Here is a 22,762-nt window from a genome sequence, read left to right as displayed (position 1 = left end):
CCGTCTCGTCCACTGCCCCTTAACGATCTCTTGATCCTTAGACTTTCCCCCTTAATCACCTTTCCCTCATCCACCCAACTTGCCTTTCTTCACCCTGCTTTGCTCTGACCCATAGCACCCTTAGTTCTCCTTCATCTTCCCTGCTTTACTCCTTATCCCCTTCCAGCCCCACTCACCCATCCAGACCAACAGTGTCTTCAGTCCACCATGTCCTCCTACGAAGGACCTGCCATTCCCTTACTCGACAAAGAGGCATCTTCCCAGAAAATCCAGTTCCTCGCCTCTTAACCGACCTGGAAGGTTTTATAAAGACACAAGTGAATGTATAGAATTTTATTGGAAAAATATAATTGCTATACAAAAAAAAAATGCACATTAAAGACTATGTTTGGTATGAAGTCTTGACTAGGCATTTGGAGTTTGAATTACTGAAGTATTACTTTACAACGTGAAAGTGTTAGAAAAACATTTTCTCTCGGTATACAATTATCTAATTTTCGTTTTGTCTTGTGTATATATCACTCAAAAAAAAAATTTTTTTACGGTATCTAGAAATCAGTCTTAACATTAACATTTGTTTTAATGCGATTTTAAGTCTACCATACAAGTGTTATATGCACAGAAGGGCGAGATAATGTTATGGACTTCATCTCAACATAGTTGAGAGCTTAACAGCAGACCTTAAGGAGAGAGAGAGAGAGAGAGAGAGAGAGAGAGAGAGAGAGAGAGAGAGAGAGAGAGAGAGAGAGAGAGTGCGAGCGAGTTCTCGAGCACTGCAGACGCTGTTGGTGACGGCTCAAACTCTGCAGACAACAGGAAGGTATGTTAGCCTTTGTTGTCACAGACCTCGACTACGTAGAGATTACCGTCAGTGTGGTATCAGTCCAGAAACACCCTGACGACGTCGGCCAGAACTCTGTCCAGTGCCTTCACAAGATAAAAAAAGGTTTCCCCCTCCCTTCCCTTCCTCGACACTACCCCATCCAGCACAGGGCACCGTACGTCCATCATTTACCTCACCAACGGTAGAAGTTACGATAAGAGACGTTCAGGTTATCTTAACGTAGCACCTAAATCTTAATGCGAGAGTTGTGGTGTACAGTGACGCATGCAGGAGGACACAAGTCTTGAATCTGCACATCACCTGAGTCATCTGTCCTGTGAGGTCACATCTACGTGTGACCCCACCCTGAAAAATGTCTGGGGGATCCAAGTGACCCTCGCGTGAGCCCGAAACACGAGATGTCCCCTCATCATACACCACCTGCGGCCTAGGATGATAACCACAATACCCACCGAGAGACAAGGATCTGTAACAGATTTCTTCTTGGAAGGTTGAGGAGGAGTTCACAAAACACCACAACTCGCCATTCACTCCCACACTTCCTAATGACAAAAGAGTCCTTGCAGAGGAACGAAGTTGTGACGCTGGAGGGCGATAGTGTGCCTGTGTACTGCCCCTTAGACGAAGCTCTCTTGGCGTGAAGAGTAGATGAGGAATGAATCCAGCAGCCGAGGTTCTACCAGCTCAGCGGCGTCCATACCCCTCAGCTCTTCCATGCCCAGAGACGACGCAATCTTTCGGAGCGCAGCCTGGAAAAACAAAGTACGTACACAGACTATATACTACATACAATATCCATGCTGCAAAATTATACCAGTGAAGGTGTTGACTAAGGAGTAGCTTTTGGACAGCAAACTAGATTTCACAAATTATCTTATGCGGAAGCAAGCCCTGTGTGACCTTCCTGTGAAAAAACAAGACAGTGGATGTTTACTTCACCAAGACTCGGTAGCATAGCAGGGACTTACGAGGCAGGCGACGAGGACGGCGTCGCTGTGGTTGCGTTCCTGCTCGTCCTTACATAGTCGCACCAGCCGCTCCGCCCCGCCCAGCTCGGCCACCCGCCGCGCCACGCCCGCCTCCGCGCACAATCTGCACACCGGCCAGGATTAATGTGACTTGTGTCAGTCCTAACGTCGCGATGATTTATTGTGCAGCACTGGGTATATATTGTATCATGGATGACACGAGAGGACTTATTTGCTATATATATATATATATATATATATATATATATATATATATATATCGCCTGGAGATGGTGGGATTTATCTCACCTGGAGAGGGCGATGGCTGACTTCTGCTGTATGCGCTCCGCCGTGGCCACCTCTGGGAGGCGGTGGCTCGGGGCGGGGTGGGTGTTGAGCAGCGCCAGCAGGATGGCCACGCCTCCGCCAGCAACCACCTCCTCCGCAGCCTCCTTCGACCCCGCCAGGTTGGCCAAGACCGTCGCGATCTGGATGTGAGGACAGAGTAACATCAACAAACACATCTCCACAGCGTCTTCGACACTGCTGAAATTTAATGGGGTTATTTTTTAATCCCTGACCTCTACTGGTCAGGTCAGGTCAGGCAACTCCTCACTAACCCAAGGGTTTTAGGTTGCCGATTGTTGGGGTAACAAGATACATGGAGAGGGAGACATGATGCACAAATCACACTAAACAAAGCAAAGACAAACTCGAATACGAAAGTGAGGGACTGACCTGGTCCTTGGTGAAGATGGAGATGCTCGGGTTATCCCTGGCCGCCCGCAGGAGGACGCGGGCGGTGCCGGCCGCCCTCATGGCGCCCACACACCCACCGTCCAGGAAGGTTAGGTTGGCCAGCGCCGCCGACGCCAGCAGGAAGATCTCAGGCGTTCGTGTGAACTCCGCCAGATCTGTAAGGTCGGTAACCATACGAATAATAGATCTGTAAGGTCGGTGACCACACGAATATTAGATATGTAAGGTCAGTAACCACATGAATATTAGATGTGTAAGGTCGGTGACCACACGAATATCACTCCTATCATGGAGAAAGTTCAATCTTTATCTCAATAGCTTCTTCTCTATTCGTACTTATGTGGGAAGTGTCGTTATTCGTGTCTACGATGAGCAGATCTTTGGATTGCCTAAGAGTTTCAGGCGACCTAACAATGGACATGTTAGTGTGGTCTTACTTAACAAGACTTGCCTTTCTTATTCTAGTTTTATTTCAAACCCAGGAAAGCGATCAAAGACGTACACATGATGGCATATTAAGTTACCTGTGAGGGCGGCAACGATGGCATCCATGTGGGTGTGGAGAGCAGCCAGGCGGTGGGTGTTCTCTACCCAGGGCGACGTGATCTGCGCCAGCACCCCGGCCGCCTCACTCCGCTCCTCTTCCGGACAGTCCTCGTCACACAGCACCTCCGCCACCACCTCCACACCTCCAGCCTGGGGACACATGAGGCTCTAAACTATACAGTCACGCACCACAACTACACTTAAGATGTTTGAGTGTCAATGGTAATGTTACTATCCAACTTGGCGAAGTCGACATGGTGCAGATCTCTGTACCATTCCTAAACTTCAAGGCTGAGTAGACAAACCATTTCATTTATCAACTACTTGTTACATGCACGCTAGAATAATGCTTGGTGTACCAGATTCACGGCTTCGAAGCACTGAACAACATGGTTACTGTCTATCAATGAAAATTGTCGTAAGAGTAAGGGAAATCACAGTGTGGCTGTGTGTGTATGTAATTATCGAAGGTCCGCGTGTGAAGCATCGTCAAGTACATTTTCACTAGTTACCACTCAGAAAGCAACACTTATATGGGATACTCGTGTGTCCACTAGTCTATCCTACTTACCATGCAACACTTGCAATACAGACATTTTCTACTACATAAATCCCATCAGGTTTCCTCAACATCCTAGTTCATATTCACTGTTGTCGTCACACCAGCATCAATGCACTAAGAAATGGTGCTTAAGTTTTAAAGCTTAATACATCAAGGATGCTTCATAGGACTGATGTTAACTATCAGGGAGGAGGGGTAGGGAAAGTTCATGTGGAATAAGAATAAACTTGGATATGACGAACTAGACCTGACAACACATTGTCCCAAACGAAGCCAAAATATATTATTGTTTGTTCTTGTGTTGATGTGACACAGGATTGTTGATTGGATTCTCCATTTGCAGAGAAGATTCAGGTCGTTGCTTGGAGCGTGTAGGTGTGGCTCTGAATGTGCTATAATGTGTTTTTAATTATCTCAGTTTTAATCTAACTAGAAATGAAAAGCTTAATTGTGCTTAATTTTCAAATCATAGATATTTTCAAGGTTATCTATATATCTATTCTTGGTTCCCTAGTCTACGTCAGGGATAAAGAGACATCTGGACGTTTGCCCTTCTGTCAAGTCAATTTCAATGATGCAAAATATCAGTTAGGTTCCAGTGGGGCTGAGAAAGAGCCCTTGTATTATTCTAGCCACATGAGGTATTCGAGGCTTTAAGGTAAAATGTCAAGAGGCCATGCAGGAGTGTGTGTGTCAGGCAGCGCCCGAGATGCATACACAAACTCAGACGCCAGCAAACGGTAAGTCATCTGTCTTTACCTTCTCCAACTCTGTGATGCCCTCGACGACGCAGCAGATGGTGGCCAGCGCCCTTAGAGCGTCGACTCGACACTGTCGCAGCCACGGCTCCAGACAGACGCCCAGGAGACCCCGAACGCCCCCGAAACGCGCTATGAGGCGACAGATGTGGCCGCCGTCCACCCCAAGCGCCGTCAGGTGCGTCACCACCGCTCGCACCTCCGCCTTGGTGTCCGCCTCCTCCAGTGCTCTCACCACCACCTACAGAGAGACGCAGAGGGGAGGGGGGGCGTGTTAGGTCACACAGCTGTGACTTAGATTTCCGTATACACACCTAGATCGTGGGATTGAAGTGCCCTTAACTAGAGATCTTTTGGAGAAATGAGAAATTGGCTTCAATGACTCAAAACATTTTGATATTAAAAGTTCAATTACTGAACAGAAACGATTTATGTTTTGGTTATTCATTAAACCTAAGAGAGTTCCTCTCGACATCTAATTCATACAAGCTTTAAGTAGTAGTATCGAGTGCGTCCTCTATACTCACCCTCTTCTGTGGCGAAGCCAACGGTGCCACCACCCACGACCATGTCCTTCGTGGGGCGCCAATATTCCCACCTACCCTTATGTTCTCTACACACTTACCATTCTCTATGTATGAGTGGCAAAAGGGCAATCGACAACACGTTCCCCCGACACTCACCTTTAACTAGAAGGATGCCAGTAGCGCCTTCGACACGTTTCCATGTGATCACCAACTCCTCCTCCTCCTCCACACTCACCTTGATCTCTCGGCTGAGCATGAGGTCCACCAGCTTGGTGAAGGCGTGGCCGAGCGCCGTCACCACCTGCACCACCTGGCGGGTCGTTTCGTGGTCGGGGTCGTCGTGGTCATTGCTACACACCTCCGTCAGCCGCTCACAGATCTGCTGGATCACCTTACTCTGACGACCCAGCGATGACTGCCAACACAAAAGGTTAACATGTAGGTCACTGCCACCCAGCCCTCACTACTCCTGCAGCTGCAGTGTTCTGTGTGTTGCACATTACTCGGGCCTGACGACCTCCTCACCTCCAGCAGTTGCTGGTGTTAACAAGGATTGTCTGCGACTTACGACCGTAAGGGTCGATCACCACAAGTAATTTGAACAAATCCCCTAAATAATATCAATTAATTACTTACTATCAAACACCTTCATTCAAAGAGACATCCTACTGGAGGAGATTAACGAAGAAAAGCATAAAACTAACAAAACTCCAAGTGAAAATGGTACTATAATGACCATCATCACCAACTGACCCATTAACTTTCAAAACATGAAATAAACTATGTAACATGATTTACGTAGAATGTAAAATAGGAAATATACGATGTTTCGAAGTGTTAGAGTCTAAGACGTTGAACGCTATAGATATACATACATATATATCAAATAAAAAAAAAAGATCTAACCACAAACAGAGACAACTTAACTCCACAACAGCTCGACCGCTACTGAGTCCTGACTGCGTGGGCGACAAACCACTACCAAATCACTTCTCATCCGACACAAGTGTCGAACCTTCGTCGGTCCGGAACCAATAACATTATCTCAAACGTCATACTATTACTGAACTATAATTCCGGTATCAGAAGATATCTAAGATACAAAATACAGCTGGTAATATTATGGGGAAAAAAACATGATAACGTAACATAACATCATGACATAAAAAAAAATAGTAGCAAGTTCGAAGCTTCGGATCCCCTTACTCGGATCGACAGACGAGCTTAGGGAAAACCTGGCGGCAACAGACGTTCGTAACGGTGACTAAAATAAATGAATTCATCTGGCCAAAACTTGGTCCTGCCTAACTGAAGTGAGTCAAGACCTCCAACAGGAGTGGGAGGGCCAGATGGCTCACCTGGGGCTGGAGGTCGGGGTGGGCGGCGGTCCACTGGGTGGTGTAGTCCCTCAGGAAGTTGTTGATGTGGCCCACCAGAGACTCGGCCAGCTGAGGCACCTGCGTTAGCTCCAGCCACTCCAGACGCCTGTCAACACACAACACCACAGTATAGTGACGACTGGTGAGCCCCAGCGTAAGACAGTATGACGGACAAGCCTCTAGTACATAACAGAATTTCTGTAATTGATTTAGCGAACATGAAATAGACAACGTCAGGGATAAGAAGACATGTGAACCAGCCACTCACTGGCAGAGTCTGGCGAACTCGGTGGAGACGGCGTGGGCGCGTCGCTGGATGGCTCTGACGGCGTCGCGGGTGGTGGTGGGAGGCTGGGAGCGGCGGCCGGGGTCCCCGGGCAGCGACTTGGACTGGAGGGTGTTCATGCACTCAGCCTCATACAGCACTCGCAGCTCCTTCAACCACTGCTGCAGCGAGTAGTTCCTGGTGGGGCGTCAACATCACACAAGTTAACATCACAACGACCTAGTAATGTTCACTTACAGCATGTAATTCTCATGTATATATCTGGAGGCAATGTTGTCCTTCTGCAAGGCATTAATCGTAAGATATTAGAAATCACGGAAGTCATATGTTGTGCTTATCCAGTGAAGCAGAAACTTAAACCGCTAGCTTGTCTGGTGCCTGTGGATTCAAACTTATCATTTGTCAGTTGTTCGGTTTTCAGCGGCTTCGATAAAAGGATAAACTCAGTGTAAATCTGTCATTTATTTACGTCAGTATACATATGCGTCAAACACGTACACAGGAACAAGGATATATGAAGACGTACTTAACATTGCATAGACTGAATTACAAATTCAATTAATATATCTAAGTTTAGTTCTCATGCATTCGTAAACACAATCTGCCTTATTCGTGCTCTCTCTCTATTTCTTTCTGTCTAACTCTTCATCATCATCAACTCCATTCTCGTCCACATGGAAGGGATCAAGTGCGTCCAGACACGCACCTCAGTGGAAATTAAGCTTGCAGAACTGAGGGAGCGTCCTCAACTTTCCATCTATACTTTAGCACATCGTCACAGGACATTTTTGCACCTTTCCACACTCACTTGAACACTTGAACATCCACAGTGCTGATCAGAACCCATCCAGAGAGATCCCAAGCACTTATCAAGCTTCTAACTCCCCATCCCCCGCACGCTCTTTGCGCCAAGAACGGTAAGAGAGAAGAGCTGAGGCAATACATCTGTATCTATACTTATATATCTGTCTATCTATACACACACACACACACACACACACACACACACACACACACACACACACACACACACACACCGTAGAGGGCGTCTTGACCGAACCCATAAAGTTAATAGTAAGGGGAGAAAGGCACTAATTTTGCCACGATAGTTCCTACATCTACTAACAGCCATGAGATAATTGATTCATCACAAGGCATTCAGAGCTCGGGAATATCACACGCGGACGGTGTGTGGGTGTTCGTGGGGTGTGGGAGGTGAAGGCTGAACATCACGAGTTATGGAGCGGGGGGTCTCTCTTAACCCAGAATGAGGGAGAATGCCTCTCATAGCCTGGCCAATCTTCCAATATCTTAAAATAGTATTTAGTGTCTTTTATACTGACGCAAAAATGTATTAGATAAAGACATAGGCGTAATCTCTCGCGTCTTAAGGTCACACACAACAGCTGAGGGGTGGGGGGCTACATTCTATGAACACCCGTGTAGCTCTGGGTGTGGCATATATGGTATGGTGGTCATCTGGTGCTATACCCGCGCCACACGGCAGACCGATCACTGGCACTAACCCTGCCACACAGTACGAACGTTCACTGACAACGACCCTGATACACGGCGGAACGTTCATTGCACACACAAAAGAAACGATCGCTGGCACTAAGCCCTATTATATACTGGTATTACAAGCGCTGTTAAAGTAATTACAGGAGAAAAAGAATTTGAAAAAAAAAGAATCATGATTATAATGAACCACACAGGACGCAAGATATCTTTCTCTCTTTCTTCCTGCTTCCTTCCACAGCTTCCTCTTCTTTCACGTCTACGTCCTTCCTCTCCTCCGCTCCGGCTCCTTGCACACATCCTTCTCTCTTCCCATCCTCCAGGCTCGCATTGTCCGATGCGTTTCACTCATTGCTTTGTTATTTGCCGACATTGTGACACTGTTTTCGTAACTACTAGTCTCTGTTTTTCATTTTCTATCACAGTATATATATATATATATATGTATATATATATATATATATATATATATATATATATATATATATATATATATATATATATATATATATATAATCTTACGCCAAGCAGCTATTTATCGACCAATCTCAAAGAAAACAATGAACAGTCCAAGACTCGAACCCTGGTCTCTTACATTGGTGAGGCCCCACGCTAACCACCCCATAACGGAGGCCCGTGTGTGTGTGTGTGTGTGTGTGTGTGTGTTAACAAAGCACTGGAACACCTCATACAGATAAACAAAACATTGGAATGCTTCCTATGCATAAACAGAGCACTAGAACGCCTCCTCTGCATAAGCAAGCCGCTGGAACACCTCCTCTGCATAAGCAAACCACTGGAACCTCCTCCTTCTGTCCCTAGAAGAGAGTTGCAACAGCATTTCCTGTACATGAACACGTCACTGTGACACTTCCTCCAGGTGAATGCATCACCAAGACGGCCTTTTGGACGAGACAGACCACCGAGACACTTCCTGTACGTGAACCCGTGATTGAGACAGCTTCAGTGAATCGAAGAAGAAGAAGAAGAAGAAGAAGAAGAAGAAGAAGAAGAAGAGGTGGAGAGAGAAGCAGAAAAGATAATTTCCTTTGAAAGAAATATGAAAAAAAACATATCGCCACCGGCAATACACAAACTACTCAATCTAGCCAGTAGAATATAAGAATGAGCCACTATCTTCTGTGCACGTACAGTTCCGTAAATATGCGACTTGAACCTTTACCAAACACCATTTCGAACGCCTTGTGTATTTAGAAGTAGTACCTGTGGAATCCCTTTGGCGCAATGTGTGCATGATCATACCACTCGAATCCCTCTTTTGTTTGAACGACTGAAGCACGTCCTCTATATGAACCACCAACCCTTCATAGATTCGCTAGGGAATGAGGAGGAAAATAATAATACGAAATATACGCGAGGCTTCGAAACCAATGAAATACTTCAGTCTGCAGGAAAGAGACACTCAGCACTCCATCATCCTCAGCCGAGTTTGGTTCTCAAGAGTTAGAGAAGGCAGTGGAGTAAATATTGATTTACATATATGTAAATGCGTCATTTTTCACGCGGTGGCGACCGTCTCGCGGGAGCTTCCTGCCTGCCTGTGTGGGCGGAGGATGAGCCTTGGAGGCATCCCTGGCCTGACTATGGTAGATGATGATGTAATGTCTTCACTACTGAGGATCGTTGTGATTGTCTGCCGATGTTGATCAAGCTGACTATGCTTGGTCAGAGAGTGGTAGATGACCTAACTAGTAGTTATGAAGCTAGTTTTTTATTCTAGATGATCTATTATCTTTTTTCTTTTTCTTTGGCTTTTGTGATGTCTATTGCTCGATTATCTATTCAGCTGGTAACTGGATTAATGATTTTAGTACCACCTTAGCCGTATCTGTGAGAGATTGTGTTGGAGGTTGTGATGGGGAGTGGTGGAGTATTTTGATGGTGGCTGTGCTGTAACTGAGCAAGTGGTTCTGATGGAGACTTTGCTGGAGGTACTAATGAAGTCTGTTGGGGACTGGCGGTCAGTTGTCCTTCACCCTCGCCGTATAGGAATGACATGGCCTTCTCTGGTGGAAGTGAGTCGTAATGAGGAGAGGGAATAGGGGATAAGGAGGCAATGCAGGTAGACAAATGAGCGACGCCAAGATGAGATGGTATATGGCAAGAGATGTATTGGCAAAGATGGAATCATCTCATTGATTAAACACTTCCAACACTGAGAGAGAAAAGGTTGATAGAACGTACACAATAACGAGTGGGTAGACGAACAACTGGAGTTATAAAAGGAGGATTAGATGAAGTTAGGAAAAGACTAGACTGACACATGAGATTAGAGGAGGATGGAGGATCTTGTAAAGTTGGGAAAAGAGGTAAAGAACGTGAAATTACGAAATCATAGACGAACATGTGAAGCTACGAAAGGATGGCCAAACATATGAGGTAAGTCAGTTATTCCTTTATAGCTGATTAGTACAACAATTTCGTGGAAGAAGATCAAATACCAGATGAAAAAATCGGACACATACACAGAAGGCAACACTCCAACCTGCGTGGCGCAAATGTCTTTCTGGCTAATCTAGGTAGATGTAATACACAGGTTTTAAAGGATTACACATCAGTGAATAAGATGGGTGAGCAAAGTAAGGAAGGGGTGAGCAAGTGTGGCTCTAAGAAGTACTTGAATGTCAGATGTGTAGTGTTTTGGTGATATGGAATGTGCCTATGTTGCGTTTTGTGACAGAGTGACCCACGTGTGTGACTGATGAGAAAACATGCACCAAACAGGATGAGGATACATCAGTATACATGAATATTGAGGGCAGAACAAGCGTGTACTCGCGTCAGAACAATTTGCAACACTATAGGATGGGAGCATATCACTCTAACACTGCAAAATTCAAGGACGCACCTGCCACGCCTAGTATGAGCGACACGAGCATCGACCCACAAGCTGGAGACGACAACCACGAAGAAAGAGAGGGAAAGGAAAAGATATACCACGAAACCAGTGGCTGCAGGATGTTGGTTATCTGGGCCTTAGGCCTACCGACTGCCAAGATCATAGAGGGTCATCGGGTTTCAAGTTACAACCACCGGTCGAATGAGCACACAATTCGCTTTCACGTATTCAAGATGATTCTCAAACTATAGGTGTTCTCACTGCATGTTGTATGTGGGCCTCGCTAATGCAGGGCCTGTAGAAAAAGACGCTGTGAACACACACACACACACACACACACACACACACACATTTTGAACCATTAGTCAAAGTTTCAGCAAAAGGAGGATAAGCTGAGTGAGGGTGTCGGGTGTGGGGTTGTATAGACGACTGCCGTGAGGCAGCAGGACTTGCCTGCCGAAGCAGTGTTGTTTCAACAACGAGCTCACGGAGGCCAGGAGCCTCCCTCCTCCTCCTCCTCCTCCACTCTCGAAGGATGTTCAGAGATAATAGGTTTTCCATTGGCTTGTCCTGTGGTGCTTGCTGGGGAGAGAAGACACTAAGAAAATGAGAGAATTTCCTTCATTTGCACACATTCGTTGGACCCACAAAGGCCTGGTCTCAAACCTGTAAGGATCCACATATATAAACTTAAGTTTCGAATGAAAATAAGACTTCTGCATTCTGTAATGGGATGCGTGAGGGGTCGGTCCTGCATATGCTCACGTCTTGTGTATGATCACTAGCTTTTGTTTTGGCATGCATATGGGTATCAATTTCCACCATCAAACATGAACGGTAACCAATTCCTGCCACTATACGTTCATGGTCACCAATCCCTGCCACTGTACGTGCATGGTCACCAATTCCTACCACTGTACGTGCATGGTCACCAATTCTTGCCACTCTACGTACATGGTCACCAATCCCTGCCACTGTACGTGCATGGTCACCAATTCCTACCACTGTACGTGCATGGTCACCAATCCCTGCCACTCTACGTTCATGGTCACCAATCCCTGCCACAACACGTGCATGGTCACCAATCCCTGCCACTGTACGTACATGGTCACCAATCCCTGCCACTCTACGTACATGGTCACCAATCCCTGCCACTGTACGTACATGGTCACCAATCCCTGCCATCACTTGTCAATGATCACCACTCTCTGCCTGGGCACGTGCACATGGCCTCCAGGATTTTTACTGCTGGTTTATGAAACCCGACACACCAGGGGTGAGGGAGGAGAGGAGCCACTCAACCGAGGGAGCTTTCGCACTGTCACTAAGGGGGGGTTTATTCCTTCGCCAGGGATGGCAGACGTTTGCTTTCGAGAACACTCTTCTCTCTCTCTCTCTCTCTCTCTCTCTCTCTCTCTCTCTCTCTCTCTCTCTCTCTCTCTCTCTCTCTCTCTCTCCAGAGACGTCGTTGTCGCGTTGCCTAAGGGTGTTGTCGTTGATGGCTTCCCACGGCAAACGCTGATGACGAGACGTGCTTCGACTCAGTGAATCTCAAGTCTTCCCTCATCGGCTAACGACTACTTGCTGGGCGGACACGATACAGATGGCTTGAGGAAAACTACACATGAAATACACATTTTTCCTCAGACAAGAGATAACTAAGGAGGGGAAAATACACTTTTTTCCCCAAGACAAGAGATAACTAAGGAGGGGAAAATACATTTTTTCCCCAGACGAGATAACTAAGGAGGGGAAAATACACTTTTTCCCCAGACAAGAGATAACTAAGGAGGGGAAAATACATTTTTTCCCCAGACGAGATAACTAAGGAGGGGAAAATACACTTTTTCCCCAGACAAGAGATAACTAAGGATTGGATAATACACTTTTTTCCCCAGACAAGAGATAACTAAGGAGGGGAAAATTATTTTACATAATTAACTAAGTGCTATGCTGTCAGGGCAGACATATTCATGACAGAATATTTGCTCTGTGAAAATCGTGACTTCCCCACAGAATCTTCATGTAACGTACGTCAGCGAAGGTAACCTCAGGAAACGTCAGTGAAATGACTGATATATCCTCTAAAAAAAACGTGAAAAAACTTTATCTTTAGTTTTAAGAGTCCAGTTCTATATTTTTGTGACAACTGTCTGATCACTTTAAATGTTGTTCTTGGTGTTTTTCCCTTGCGTTCGTTCGTAACATAGCCAGATGTGGTATAGAGGGGGCGACGTCCTGTCAGTGGACCGGAGCTGAGCATACGAAGCGGTCTGGTGGAAAAAAAGAAAAAACACCTCCTGGTTGTGACTAGTCAGGGAAAAAAAAAAAACACCTGGTTGTGACTACCAGCAAAAGACATTAACACAACCCAGCCTCACTTGCCCCTCACTGGCTACACTTACAGATCTTGACGTAGGAAGGAATTCATATTCCCCTTGAATGCCAAGTTTTCAAGGTCATCAACATTCTCTCAGCGATAATACATGATAAGTTCAGTGAACTTGATGAAAGGTTATAAAGGCGAGGTCTCAAGCTCGACAGACATCCTTCGAACAACAAATAAGTTCAATGAACTTGTCTAAAGTTTTAAAACTATAAGATCTACCGATCACAAATATCCTTCTGAACAAGAGAAACGTTTATTGAAGTTCATCGAAACGGCCTTAGAAAAACGAGTCCTTGAAGTGAACAGTGTCCTCTGAACAAGGGAAATGTTCAGTGAGCTTGGAATGAAACATCGTATAAGAAATGATAGCCCTAAATTATCCCTAGTTCCCTGCATATATATATATATATATATATATATATATATATATATATATATATATATATATATATATATATATATATATATATATATATATATACATATACATATACCAAATGGCGTCCTAGCTTCGTCTCTTCGATGTATATCAGCTGACCTATATTCCTCTCTTGTGTCTCCCCTGGTGATGTGATTATTACACGAAAGTGCACTTGGGAACTTATCGTGTTTCATTTTCCCCGTGGACTCATAGGAATATATATATATATATATATATATATATATATATATATATATATATATATATATATATATATATATATATACGTATTCCATCTCACATACGATGAGAGTTGCAGGGATATCCCGATCCTTCCTTCCGAAGTCATGCCAGGAAGTTACTTGCTTCCAATCGTTAAGAGACGGATCACTGCGCTCCAAGAGGAGTAAAGCTTTTATGAATCATAGATTTAACTCTAAATGACTCGTATATGACCCTTGACCTCCCTGGAATTAATTGATGATAATGGTGGACTCGGTGTGAGGGGGACGGTCAGACAAAGGTTGAAAGAGGGTTGGTAAACTTTTAAGGGATTAAACACGCATTGTACACATTATGCATACATGATACAGCACTTGATCACACACACACACACACACACACACACACACACACTCCCACGTACTGATGGGACCCCTACGAGTGTAAAAATCCCACCCCGTCCAGTAAAAATGGGTAATTACAGATACATAATTACGCGCGCACGCCCACACACACACACACACACACACACACACACACACACACACACACACACACACACACATCCCTGCATACACATTAAATCCTCGTGCATGTATCATGCAGCATCCGGCTACGTGCATGGCCTCTGAGGAGGCTACTGGTTCTCGAGCATGGGGTGCACACGGACATCAATATGGTCATCAGGTAAGTGGTAAGTGAGATTTCAAAGCGTTCTTGGGGACATTCGAGCCTCGAGTCATGAGTAAGACGTAATGTTCTCACTGTGAATCCACAACAGCTTTCACAAAATACCATCAGCGGAATAAAGTAGTATATGTATTTATAGATAGATACATACATACATAGATAGATAGATAGGAAGATAGATAGATAGATAGGAAGATAGGAAGATAGACAGATAGATAGATAGGAAGATAGACAGATAGAATGAGTGATAGATAGATAGATAGGAAGATAAATAGGATAAATAGATAGATAGGAAGACAGATAGATAGGAAAATAGACAGATAGAATGAGTGACAGATAGACAGATAGGAAGATAAATAGGATAAATAGATAGATAGGAAGAGATAGATAGACAGATAGATGGATAAATAGATATGATAGTGTGTTAAGAATACGTGTATTCTCGTCCCAAATTCTTGCAGCAATAGGAGTATGTATGTACAGTTTCAGAGAGAAACCATCAACATAAAACTTTACGTGGTGGATACATTCCATAAACCACGCAGTTTCCCCCACCTCCCACTCCCGCCTCTGAACCTTACGTCTCTTGAACCCAGAGTGTGCAAGAAAGAGAGAGAGAGAGTGAGAGTGAGAGTATGAGGGGTGAGAGTGAGAGAAGGGAGAAAGAGACTCCTGCTCTCACTACGTCAAGTCTCCTCCCTCCCTCACCACACACACACGACCGTCTGCTCTCGCGAGGCGGGTCATCGTCCCCTCTACTGGTATATGGCCGACCTTCTAAGAATTCAAGTTACAAGCTTTGCATATATTCTCTCCCTCCCTCCCTCCTCTCTCTCTCTCTCTCTCTCTCTCTCTCTCTCTCTCTCTCTCTCTCTCTCTCTCTCTCTCTCTCCCTACCCCCTTGAGGACGCCTATGCAAGTCCCATTATTTTCCCCCCTTATCAACAATGGAGGCGAAAACCTTTAATTATCAAATCTCACTTGATGTCGCCACTACAGGAATGGACGAACGAACTTGCGTCATCTAGTCTTTCTACTACGTCGCTTCCCGTTTCATAATGGTCATTAGATTACTATCATCAATTTTTTCCCTCCTTTTCTCTTATTTGCATTTCTTCTCTTTACCTTTCGTTCACGTCCACACCTTAGTTCCAGCTCTGTCACGCCCTTCAAGCGCGTTGCTGAAGGTGGTCGTTGCCAGCTGAGTTCGTTGTGCGCAGCAGAGGTCATTCTCCAGCGACACGGGTCACCGTAACCACCACAAGGCCACCAGAGGTCGTTGTCACCACCAGGAGGAGGTTGAGAACGAACTCCAGGAATCGTATTCGCTGCCAGAGTTTCTCGTGACCAGCCAGAGGTCAATGTCACATCGAGAGATCGCCTTCGCCACCAATTGTCTTGGCCAGGAGTGGAAGTCACCATCACTCTTAAATGCAGTTGTCCATACTAGAAGTCGTCATCAGTACCATGAGGGTTCATTGTCAGCATAGGAGATTGTTTCTTCAGTATCAAAGAGCCTCTTATCAGGACCATAGGTCGTTTCTATCACCAAGATAGTCGCTGTCAGCAATAAGCATCATTGTCAGTGTTTTGAGGATGGATTATCATGGACACCAGGCATGACCCTCATAACTGGAAGGTGGGGTCGTGGCAAGGAGGAGCCAGGCCACAGTGTGTCGTGGTGGGTGAGGAGGAGGGAGGAGGATACAAGAAGGAGATGGTCGGGGAGGGGATGAGTGTGTGGGGTGTCCCCCACCTCACGATGAGCAAACAGTTGTCAGAGAACAAAGGCATGTCATGTGTGTATTTCCTCGTAGGCAAACTGTGTCTGTGGGCCAGTGTAACTATCGGGCAAACCCTGGCCAGGCAGGAATTGCAGGCGTCATAGCCAGAGTGGGAGGTGAGGAGGCGATCAGACACCATACAGACAGGGGAACAGACGACACCACACAGACAGGGCGATCAGACACCACAGACAGGGGATCAGACACCACACAGACAGGGGAACAGACGACACCACACAGACGGAGGATCAGACACCACACAGACAGGCGATCAGACACCACACAGACGGGGGATCAGACACCACAGAGATGGGGGATTAGACACCACACAGATGAGGGATCAGACACCACAGAGATGGGGGATTAGACACCACACAGACAGGGGGATCAGACACCACAGAGATGGGGGATCAGACACCACACAGACAGGGGAACAGACGACACCACATAGACGGGGAATCAGACACCACACAGACAGGGGGATCAGACACCACACAGACAGGGGAACAGACGACACCACACAGACGGAGGATCAGACACCACACAGACAGGGGGATCAGACACCATACGGACAGGGGAACAGACGACACCACACAGACGGAGGATCAAACACCACACACACGGGGGGGATCAGACACCACACAGACAGGGGGATCAGACACCACACAGACAGGGTGATCAGACACCACACAGACAGAGGATCAAACACCACACAGACGGGGGAACAAACGACACAACACAGACGGGGGATCAGACACCACACAGACGGGGGATCAGACACCACACAGACAGGGGGATCAGACACCACACAGACAGGGGAATCAGACACCACACAGACAGGGGGATCAGACACCACACAGACGGGGGGATCAGACACCACACAGACAGGGGAATCAGACACCACACAGACCGGGGGATCAGACACCACACAGACGGGGGGATCAGATACCACACAGACGGGGGATCAGACACCACAGAGACAGGGGACCAGACGACACCACACAGACGGAGGATCAGACACTACACAGACAGTGGGATCAGACACCACACAGACGGGGGATCAAACACCACACAGACAGGGGAACAGACGACACCACACAGACGGAGGATCAGACACCACACAGACAGGGGGATCAGACACCACACAGACCGGGGGATCAAACACCAGACCAGAGAAAGTGATAACTAATGTTTTAAGATTAATGAGACAGTAATTTTATCAGGATGGTTGGCTGACAGTGATATACAGTGATGACCTGAATAATAGTGGTGCTTGCTCATCTAGTGATCCGTGTGCTGTGCAGTGAATGAATGTAATGATCACTATCCTGTGCAGTGAAATGCTTCCGGTGAGTCTTAATGCAGTGATTTGTATTCTGTGCACCGAACGCCTCTTACCGGTACTGTTGATGCAGCGTTCACTTGTCGTTCTACCATGAAGAGAAATAAGAGTCACCCTTGAATTCACGATGGACTACACAGGAGCCAGACCTCAGTACCTGGTCACTACGTTCGCAGAAGAGCGAGATGGGTCTGGCTAAAGTTCTTGGGCACCAATTTCCCTCTACTTTGAACGCATTTCGTGACAACGTCAGACAAGACGAACACAACGACTATTTCTAAAATTCTTTAAAAAAAGCATTTGTCTCAGAAAACTAGTTTCAGGGTGTACTATATTGCAGAATATCACGATTCTCTTTTTTTTTTTTTCTTTCTTTCTCCGAGGTTAAATCCTCTTAAGTAAGACAAATGATTTGTACATTTGCCCAACATGACTTCATTAAATATTATCTTTAGCTACGAAACTTTCTGAACAAACAAATTATCTTCACGAAGGAGCTGATGGAGGTTTAATCTTATCAAAGATGAAACCTTACGAAAAAAAGGATAATGTTTAGACAAACCAATATATTCAAAGACTCGAAACCTAAATTTAATATTAGTATTCACACCTTCAGCCTCCTCGAGGGAACACTGCTTCTGGTCAAGGTTGGGTTGGAGGCGTGTGAGACAGCACTCTCACCTCACACCAACAGGAGGGAAACACACAGGCAACACAGGTTGAGAACGCTACTTCGTCAGGAGGAGATGAACGCAAGGGTTCTTTGAGTGTTGCTTCAGTTTACCTTGGGGATTAAATGTCTTCGAGTCAGTGGTAGGGAGGTGTGAGTCACTGTGGTGTGAGGGCTGGTGTGGTAGGGCAAGTGTGGTGTGTGAGGCAAGGCAGGTGTGAGGCAAGAGGAGTGTGTAGGACTGGGAAGTTGTGGGGATGGAGAGTTGTGTGGTAGGGGAAAGGGTTAGGGGTAGTAAATCAGACCTTCTATAAGGGAGAAGTGTCTCATATAGTGTATGCTTGGCACTGTAGGGAAACCATCCAGTAGAGTTCACTGCTCAGAAGATAATTCATCCAAGTACCTATTATGGCAGCTGTGCAAAATCACTGGCCTCCAGAACCATTGACTTGCGCATATTATGCTCCACTCCCGCACCGAGAATGGGAACAAGAGACATGAAAGTAAGGGAGGTAAACCTGAGGAGAAAAAAATATATATATATTGCTGTTCCTCATCACGCCGAGGCGCTCACAAATGCAACTAATTTAAGTAATGTTACGTCATGATTTATGTGCCTTTGTCATGTTCCATAAGCAACTGGTTTTCTTCCCGCGTTGGCAACATTGCTATAAAACAGGATCTCATATATATATATATATATATATATATATATATATATATATATATATATATATATATATATATTACCAAGTCAAATCTTCAAATGCTTTAGGTTCGTCTGGATTTGTTCCTGAAATTCGAAGTGGGCGAAGAAAAGAGGGAGGTAATTTTTTCCTTGATGTATTTAGCTTTTAATAAATTTCTTATCTCTACAGTTATCTCGTCCGTGCTTAGTTATTAGGAGATCCCCCAGACAGGTGGAGCCATTACTAGGGTTGGGGGAGAAGAGCCGTCATGCTCGGCAGTGTATGTAATTGCCTTGGGAAATTTTCACCAAGTCGCATCGCCTCGCCACCCAATGACGATGTACAGCTTGACGTCACTCGTAGTGCCTCACATATACCCACCCACCTTCCATCCCTGGATCCCAAACCGCTCATTCCTCACCAGTTTTACGTAACCCGTCACTGGTGAAGAGGTGGCGCGAGTTACCATAGCCAATATGACAGGTTTGTATTTCTCTCAACCTCCATCCATCCTCACTGAGGTCCTCTCACTCGCTCCTTTGACTGAAGGGGAAAGAGAGCCTGCTCTCTTATATGTCTCGTCCTTGCGATCCCACACCATCTCCTGGCACTGTCCACAGGCGGGAATGTTCTGTGTTGAGTCCTCAATAGATACAAGGTGAGCTTTCGGGTATACCTCAGCAATCTAGTCACGCCATCGTGGTCCGATCATCCTAGCTATGTCAGGCAAGTGTTTTAGTTTCGATTATTGGTTAATTAAGATGTTCATGGGACGTCGTTTGACTCGCAATCCACTCCACAGCTCCTAAGGACACCATGTAAACAGAGAGACGTTCAAACAACCTGTCTGTTGTGGATCAAATACGAAGATTCCTTTCTTTCGATCTGAAAATCAATGGATTTTTCTTTTCATTCCATTTATTTGTTCCCCATTCAGCGAGAATCGAGAGGAATTTTTACCTTTTTTTCCGTAAGTATGTGACGACCATTTCCTGGAAACTGGAAGAATTTTGACTGGCTTTCCAGTCCTTGTATAGCAGCGAGGTACGAGGCACTAACATCATTCCACCAGCAGCTGCTGCTGGGGGAGGAGAGGAGAGGAACTTCACTCAGAGACAACCTTTTTTTTTGTTCATAGCTTCTGCAGGAGCCGGGTGAACACTCCTGACGGCGGACGAGAGAGAGAGAGAGAGAGAGAGAGAGAGAGAGAGAGAGAGAGAGAGAGAGAGAGAGAGAGAGAGAGAGAGAGGGGGGGGGGGAGAGAGACAGAGACAGACAGACAGACATACAGAGAGAGAGAGAGAGAGAGAGAGAGAGAGAGAGAGAGAGAGAGACAGAGAGAGAGAGAGAGAGAGAGAGAGAGAGAGAGAGAGAGAGACAGAGAGAGAGAGAGAGAGAGAGAGAGAGAGAGAGAGAGAGAGAGAGAGAGAGAGAGAGAGAGAGAGAGAGAGAGAGAGAGAGAACCTGCATCGAGAACCTGCATCGAGACACAACTTATTGAAATGAGGGGAAAAAGAAAGAGAGAAAAAAAATGAAAGAAATAACCTCGACTTACGCGGAGCACTACTAAGACTGGCGATTGTATTAATCCTGAGCCACACGAGGAGTGACAGTTTTTAAGATCTAGGACACACACACACACACACACACACACACACACACACACACACACACACACACAAAAACCCAGAGGCACGTTAATGGAACCACACTTCACTGTCATCCTCCACTTCTTACGACCACTCACCTGGGATTCTACAGATACCTTTACTACGAAAAAAAAAAAAAGAAGAGGAGATAGAAAACATACGATAATTATACCCCAGGAGAATAAAACTTATTAAGTCTCTCTCTCTCATCCGGACCAGACTATAAAACAGGAGTCTAATAAGTTTGACAATTTACGTCTGACCTGAAAACCACAAAGATGTGATCTAGCGTGAGCCCCCAGGGGGGTTTGTTGGAGGTCAGGCATGGGGAAGTAGAGGTAGAGAGAGAGAGAGAGAGAGAGAGAGAGAGAGAGAGAGAGAGAGAGAGAGAGAGAGAGAGAGAGAGAGAGAGAGAGAGACATAAACAGACATAAAACCTGTAAATGTAAATCATTTGTGTACTAGAAGTAAATTTCCGAGCGTGTGTGGATGACAAAGAATATAAAAAAAAAATGTGGATTTTTTTTCTTTAATTACCTAACCCAAGCCTCACCTAATCTAGACCTCACCTACACCAGGCCTCACCTACCCTAGGCCTCACCTACCCCACCCCTCACCTACCCCAAAGCCTCCCTCACCTACACCAGACCTCACCTACCCCAACCCTCACCTACCCCAAAGCCTCCCTCACCTACACCATTCCCTCACCTACCCTAGCCCTCACCTACCCTAACCCTCACCTACCCAAAGCCTCACCTACCCCAGATCTCACCTACCCCAAGCCTCACCTACACCAGCCCTCACCTACCCCAACCCTCACCTACCCCAGCCCTCACCTACCCCAACCCTCACCTACACCAGGCCCTCACCTACCCTAGCCCTCACCTACCCCAAGCCTCACCTACCCCACCCCTCACCTACCCTAACCCTCACCTACCCCAACCCTCACCTACACCAGGCCCTAACCTACCCTAGCCCTCACCTACCCCAAGCCTCACCTACCCCACCCCTCACCTACCCCAAGCCTCACTTACCCCAACCCTCACCTACCCCAGCCCTCACCTACCCCAAGCCTCACCTGCCCCACCCCTCACCTACCCCAAGCCTCACCTACCCCACCCCTCACCTACCCCAAGCCTCACCTACCCCAGCCCTCACCTACCCCAACCCTCACCTATCCCAGCCCTCACCTACCCCAAGCCTCACCTACCCCACCCCTCACCTACCCCAAGCTTCACCTACCCCAAGCCTCACCTACCCCTCCGGCCCTCACTCAGGTGTATGTAGCCACAGTATCATTAATAACAATTACCTCGTAAAGGAACGTAAATGTTGAGCATTTATAGAATCTCTTACTTCGAGTAATGAAAGCCTAGTCTATTTAGTACCTGAAGGAGGAGGAATATAATTACCTTCAGTTGAAACGGGTTTGGCATGTATATATATATGTATATATATATATATATATATATATATATATATATATATATATATATATATATATATATATATATATATATATATATATATATATAAGTATGTATATATATATATATATATATATATATATATATATATATATATATATATATATAGAGAGAGAGAGAGAGAGAGAGAGAGAGAGTTCGATCCTACTTTTATGGATTTCTAGAATTTGTTTAGATCTGAGAACTGTCCTGATTTGTTTCAAATGATCTCAATTCTAATCAAGAAAACACCATCTCCTTGGGCTCTCACAGTGGCCTTCGGGAAGCATTCGGTATCATATAATGCGAGTTTATTACACCTGGAACCTAACCATTATGGTATCCTAGATGCGTTGATTGCTGCTTAAAAATTCCTATTCAAATGACCTATGTCAGCTCTCTATTAACCGTGTGGCTTCTGACGCCCTGACCG

At 45.8% G+C, this 22,762-nt stretch overlaps 1 protein-coding gene across 1 annotated transcript in view; it reads right to left on the bottom strand.

Annotated features, from left to right (window-relative positions):
- Positions 1-318: 318 nt before the first annotated feature.
- Positions 319-22,762, bottom strand: part of LOC139753437 (protein inscuteable homolog) — a 233,547-nt gene continuing 211,103 nt past the window's right edge. Inside the window, 9 exon segments of the mRNA XM_071669944.1 lie at positions 319-1,593; positions 1,813-1,936; positions 2,122-2,300; positions 2,551-2,726; positions 3,096-3,267; positions 4,439-4,678; positions 5,200-5,379; positions 6,323-6,449; positions 6,612-6,806. Of these exon segments, the coding sequence (XP_071526045.1) occupies positions 1,462-1,593; positions 1,813-1,936; positions 2,122-2,300; positions 2,551-2,726; positions 3,096-3,267; positions 4,439-4,678; positions 5,200-5,379; positions 6,323-6,449; positions 6,612-6,806 (1,525 nt within the window). The 3' untranslated portion in view covers positions 319-1,461.

Source organism: Panulirus ornatus, chromosome 14 (genome assembly GCF_036320965.1).
Source record: "Panulirus ornatus isolate Po-2019 chromosome 14, ASM3632096v1, whole genome shotgun sequence".
In the NCBI taxonomy this organism is placed as follows: domain Eukaryota; kingdom Metazoa; phylum Arthropoda; class Malacostraca; order Decapoda; family Palinuridae; genus Panulirus; species Panulirus ornatus.
This window is presented reverse-complemented; position numbering and strand designations above follow the sequence as displayed.